The following is a 6,126-nucleotide window of genomic DNA, read 5'->3' on the forward strand; positions in this document are numbered from 1 at the left end:
AAACCAACCAGTTTGTATAAGCTGTTCAAATCCATGTATTCATCATCATTTATTAAATATAATATCAAATAATGAATTTTCATCATTACATTTAAAAGTTGTAATTGGCATGACCAACTGAATTATATTATACATCCATATGTAATGAGGTGATCAGAGCAGTATTTGAAAAATTGTAATTGCTACCTTCAATAGGTTATTTGACAGTGTGAGAGATAATGTCATAATTATTGATATCCATATAGATTATTGGTTTTAAAAGAGATTTGCATTTATCTGACTAAAAAATAATGGATTATTTATTCCCAAAAAAAACCGAAAAAACTTTATTTTTTTTAGTTCGTGTCATGTGATCGAAAACCATCTGGATTGGCTGAATCTATGATGACGTCACACATCAGTAAATTTGTCTGTTATTGATTGCTGTTTCTTTGCATTCCTTGGTGTCTTGCAATTTTGAAACTATTAATTGTAGTATAGAGTGATATTGTGATATTTTACGATTGCCATATTTAATTTTTTGTATTCTATTCGTTCATGGAGAGCAACTTTGTGAAAGCAGATACCAGAAACCTGCGTAAAGTTGATGCCATTATAGTCGGAATTTTCTTTAAAAATAACCCCGATTTTTATGTTGCTGAGCTTAGAAATGTGAAAACAGCAATGTTTTCACCTTAGCAACTTACTTAATAATCTACCATAAACTTGATAAAGTGAAATTATGCGTACTTTTAGCATAAGTTTGGGTTGTTATGATGATGTAAAATATCATAGGTTATGTTAAGTTATTTATGCAGCATTTTCGTGTTTATAATAATTAATTTTCCCTTGCAGGGCTTTATTGACGTATTTGTGCACACTGGCACTACACACCGTTTGTAACTCATTTTCTTGCGTAAATCACAGTAAAAAATAACACAGAATGCTGACTGAACTTTTGATATTTATTTACTGATGTGTGACATGACTGAAGCCAGTGCGACACCATATTGCTCAAGATAGCGTTTTGGTGGTTTATTTAAATAGTACATTTTTATTTGCTATTTTTTGAAGAAGTGCATAAAAGAATTAAAAGTAACCATTTTTTGTTGGCTTGATAAACACCACTAAATAATCTGAGATAATTTCCAGAAACCAATCAAATAGCCTATTGTTACCACTGTTTCAGTTAGTAATTGCTGGAATCAGATTTTACATGTAATGAGGTTAATGCATTACTAATATGTTATAACTGTTGAATTCATGGATTTGAAATTTTGAAATGATGTATACATTTGTAAGTTCATATTAAGTTTACCATTTTAGTATGTTCATTGAGACATTTTTAAATATAAAATATACATTAGTGTCAATGCTATTTATCCTACTGCATTGGCTTTTATTGCAGTTATTTTTCTTTACTGGAGCTATTTTTTCTTTGGATGAGTCAGGAGAAAAATCATAAGAAATTTTTCCCTTGAAGTTCCATGAGATTGTTTAATAACTAAGTGCATTAATTCTAAAACTCTTACTATTAATATGTGCAATTTGAATATCTGCTGAAAAATAGGCATTTACATATTCCATATACACTGTCTTAAAATGCACAAATTGAAAAAACTAGTGTACAGTTTGTGAAAAATTGATATTGCTCTTTTTAATGAAAAATTTTGTTTTATTTCCAGAAATTTTGTTCTTGTGAGATTTATTTGAGAAATATTTCTTCTTGGACCAAATAATAAAGATGTCTGACGTTGCTAGCAAAATGGAAGTTTTTTTGCTAAAAGAGGATGGAAGATTATATCTTTTATATTGTTAAAAGTGTGTGGAAATAGGAATTGTAATTGTAGATAGATATTGATAAGTGATGATGTGTTTCACATGTGATGTATATATTTAATCTTAGTTAACTTCGTGAAACGCATTATAAATACGGATTTTTTTCTTGAAGTTGGAAATTTTTAAAAACAGTAAACATGTTTGTTATTTCACCTGTTTCCATTGAAGCTGTTGTTAAAAATGTACATTAATTTCTAGTCTTTTAATACAGTTAAACATTGCAATACATTTAAAGAAAAAATGAAGTGAAATATATTTATTTATGAAAAGCTAGAAGACTTCAAAATAAACACGTGTGAAATCTGAATTTTTAAAAATATATCAAGTGTGATATAATTAAATAAATAATCATTAAATGACCCTGGAGTTGAATTAGAAGCTTGTTAAATATATATTGTAAAGTTTGAAATATATTTTCATTTGAATTTGATTTTTTATTTTGTTTATATTATTAAAATTGTTATTATTGTGACCCTTAAATTTCAAAGTCGAACTTAATTACTAACTGAATTACTTACTGCAGGAATGATTTATCTAAGATAACACCGTAAACATTATTAGTTTATTTTTATTTTTTTCTATAAAGAATTAGGTTAGATTTTTAAAGTGAATATTATTTTTTTATATTTTGAAAATTCTTGGGTTTTATTTTGTAAACATAGGTATAAAACCCACTAACAGCATGCTTAAAAAGCAAGTCAAGTTCAGTTGTCAAAAATGTGTAATAGTTTTCAATGATACTGTATTTGGCTAAAATATAGAGGGCATTCACATAGTTATAGATTTATATTTTGCTGCATTACTAGACAAATTGAACAATAAAAGCACAACACTAATGAAATTTCTTTTAAATAATTTTTTAAGTCTTGCCTATTACCATAACATGGGAGACCGACTCTCTTACTATCTGAGAGGCATACCTAGTCCAGTGGGACTCCACTGAAGCCACTATCACATCTGAGTGCAATGTGTGATAATGTTTATTTGTCACTGATCTACTTTGCTTGCTATTATAAGAAATAAATATTACTTTTATGCAGTTAAGTACAATTTTGTTTTATATAATGGTTGCAACACTATGTAAGTTATCAGATAAAAAGTGATTGTTGTAAGAATCTATTAATTAGAAAAAGTTGTTGCATTAAATCCTATTATGGATATTGGTTAATTAATTGAAATGTTCTTTTCATAATGATTTTACATGAACATAAGTTTGTGTATATGTTATGGGAAATGCCATCTCTAAAAATTTACCATACTCAATTGATTATATTTTTTTATCAGTTATCTAAGTTATTGTGTATGTTTGTTTTATGAAAATTTACTACTAATTAGATTTGACAAAAGGAAACAAATACCCTTCAGTATGACAACTGTAGTATGTGTCCAATCTCTACTTTTCTATTGATTTTGAAACATCTATTTATAAAAGTTACATCAAATTGTTCAGTAAAAGGTCCATCTTTAAAATATATTACTATTTAAAATATTGTACTAGAAAATAATTATCATTAAACAATATATGGGATGTGTATAAAAAATTTATAATCGCAGTTGTGACTTCTGTTTGTAATCAAATTCAACTAGTGTGTAATAAAAGGAAGGTACCTCAGTTTTAAGTAAACAATCATTTAAGTAATCAAGTAAAACATCTCTGTTCTTTTATATTATTTTATTACAAATTTATTGTAACAGCAAGCAGAGTAAACCAAATTTTACTTTTTTTTTGTGTGTATGATTTCCAAGCTCGATAATCTTGACAGAATAATTCTATAAAAAAGATAGGTTAAATGTGGGGAATTTTATTTTTGTCCTATAAAATTTCAATGTAGTTTAGTGATATTGGTGATTTAAAAAAAATAATATTCCATCCACTTTTTTTATGAAATTTACTATAACATTAGTAAATACCTTTGTAACAAAAATTAACATCACCATTTATAAATTTGGACAGGTTGGTTGAAAAGAAAAAGTGAAATTAATATGAAGGAAATTATTTAAAACTTTCAGACTTCTGCCTACTTGCAGTACCATATTTAGTGCACCATATTTTTTTTTGATTTTATTTCATATGTGTAAAACAGTTTTTTAACTCCCCTAGTAATTAACACTACTTTTGTATGGATATGTAACTACTGCATTATGGTGTTGGTAATCTAATATTCTGATGTGCAACTTAATTCTGAATGAAACCAGCTCAAACTGCAGTTACTTGAATGTCACCTTTAATGCTACTAATACTGTTAGCACCACTCTTGGTTGTGTATATTACGACTCTTGTCTATTGTTGTCAGTTCTAAACTGACTCCACTGCTGTTAACTTTTGTTTTTTGCAGTTATGTTTTTATAAAAAGGCCTTATTTGATAGAGGAAAGGTTTACTATAATGGACGCTTATGTGCATTCTGAATCCTTTCTAGAAATGCATCAAATATTTTTTGAAAATTTTCTAAATATCAGTATCCCAGTCAGACATATTGATTTGGTTAAAAAATGGTGTATAATTGATGGTTAATGATGGACAAATAGATCTGATGCTTTATTTCATGTCATCCCAGCCCTGTAGGGGAAGACCTTGTGATGTTACCGGTCACCACACCACCCCCTCCATTCTGAACCCTTAGGGACCTTACCGGAGGAAATCTTTAGACCCTCGAACTGATTACATTTCACAGTCATCAGCCAGGCCTTGATTGAGATGCCACCGATGTAATTGCCTTTGCAGACATATCAGTAAAATACAAATCAAATTTTGCCTTCACGTGGCCCTCAAACGGACATCTTCACATCCAACCTAACATGATTCCCTCAAACTAACTAACAGAGACCTGCGTCTAGTCTAAATTTGACAACACCCTTTGTGACCGTGAATGCCTCGGAAACCAAATAAGTTGTAAATCAACAAATCAGTGCTACACTCATACCAATCAAAATTATATTTTATGCAACATAGATTTTCAGACCTACACCCAATAAATTGACTAAATTAGGTCACCTAACAATGAGAATGTAAATTCATTCCGATCTGTGCAAGAGCCTAGAACAAACCCCGCACTGCCACCTGGTCCCATCGTAGAATCTTGCGTGGCATTACCAAGTCACAATCAGGAAGCCACAACCCCGGTCGCACGGCCAACCCTGCCAGTGGGAGCCTCAAATCAAACAAACTATACCAATATAGGCAATATGTGGCATGATGCCAATGTGCCTCCCTCTATAACCAATCCAATGCCTAAGCCGAAACCCTAGCCATCTTGGATCCTACCATGATCAACTACCTTGATTAAACTCCTTCTACAGACCTACACAACGCAAGGGCACAAAGAAAACCAGCCACTATAGACCACTCCTTGTACCCAATATGTGATACTCAGAAATATCAAGTTTTGAGGTGGGTTTTGATTTCTTTTAAAAATTTACGTCCATGGGCAGACTGTTTATTGAATTTGGGTACTGCCAAGTAAAAGAGTATGTGGATGTCCAAAGATGTTTTAAGTGCTGCAGAGACGGTCACAGGGCCAAATTTTGTAAGTTTGCCTTGGTGTGTGCGCATAGTGGTGAGGAGGGCCACAAGCATGATGATTTGTTCTGAGGTCCGAAGCTCCAGTCTGTGCTAACTGTAAAAGACTGCATAAGAATCATGAGCACCCAATTGCTAATAAGGAATGTGGCTACTACATAAAGGCCATTGAGCTGCACTAACTCCTTAAATGGTTAGGTTCAGTCAACTTAATGCCCAAGGTGCTTATGTAATTCAGGTTGAGTTAGATGAGGTTGTAGAGAGACAGAGCCTCGATGTTGTCCTTCTGCAGCACCCTTATGTAATTAAGGGTGATCTGCCAGGCTTTCATAGCTGGAAAACATTTTATGAAAGGCATACCTGTATGACTGCTATTCAGTGCAGGAAAAGTAACTTGATAGTGTCTTTATATGGCAGGTTTCTGACACACATCATGTTGTGGTTAGGCTTGCTGTTCACGAACAAGACCTTACAGTTGTTAGTTCATATTTCCAATACAGGGATCCCACTGAGGAACATTTAGAGAGGTGGGATAGGATCCTTCGTATTGTGGGTAATGTTCCAATCCTTATTGGTGTTAATGCGAAGTCACTTTTCTGGCACAGTGGAATCACTGATCATGGCAGTGACTTAATTGAAAGTTTCATATGCAGCATAATTTTGAGGTAATTAATGTTGCAAACCAGTTGGCTACTTACGTCAGTATGGTTAACGAACCTTCTTAGGTACAAATATTGACATTACCATTGGTAGGATCCTTAACTGATCTGTGGTCACCATCGATTGACA

General features: G+C 31.7%; 1 protein-coding gene across 2 annotated transcripts in view; it reads left to right on the forward strand.

Moving 5' to 3' along the window:
* msl-1 (male-specific lethal 1) overlaps positions 1 to 2,304 on the forward strand; it is a 37,766-nt gene extending 35,462 nt beyond the window's left edge. The window contains exon 6 of one of the 2 annotated variants that reach the window (XM_075355962.1): positions 1,665 to 2,304. In XM_075355962.1, coding sequence (XP_075212077.1) covers positions 1,665 to 1,692 — 28 coding nt within the window. In that variant the 3' untranslated portion in view covers positions 1,693 to 2,304. The remainder of the gene's footprint in view (positions 1 to 1,664) is intronic. The other variant, XM_075355961.1, reaches the window with a different exon arrangement.
* Positions 2,305 to 6,126: the final 3,822 nt, after the last annotated feature.

This window comes from Lycorma delicatula, chromosome 2, assembly GCF_047948215.1.
Source record: "Lycorma delicatula isolate Av1 chromosome 2, ASM4794821v1, whole genome shotgun sequence".
NCBI classification, from domain to species: Eukaryota; Metazoa; Arthropoda; class Insecta; order Hemiptera; family Fulgoridae; genus Lycorma; species Lycorma delicatula.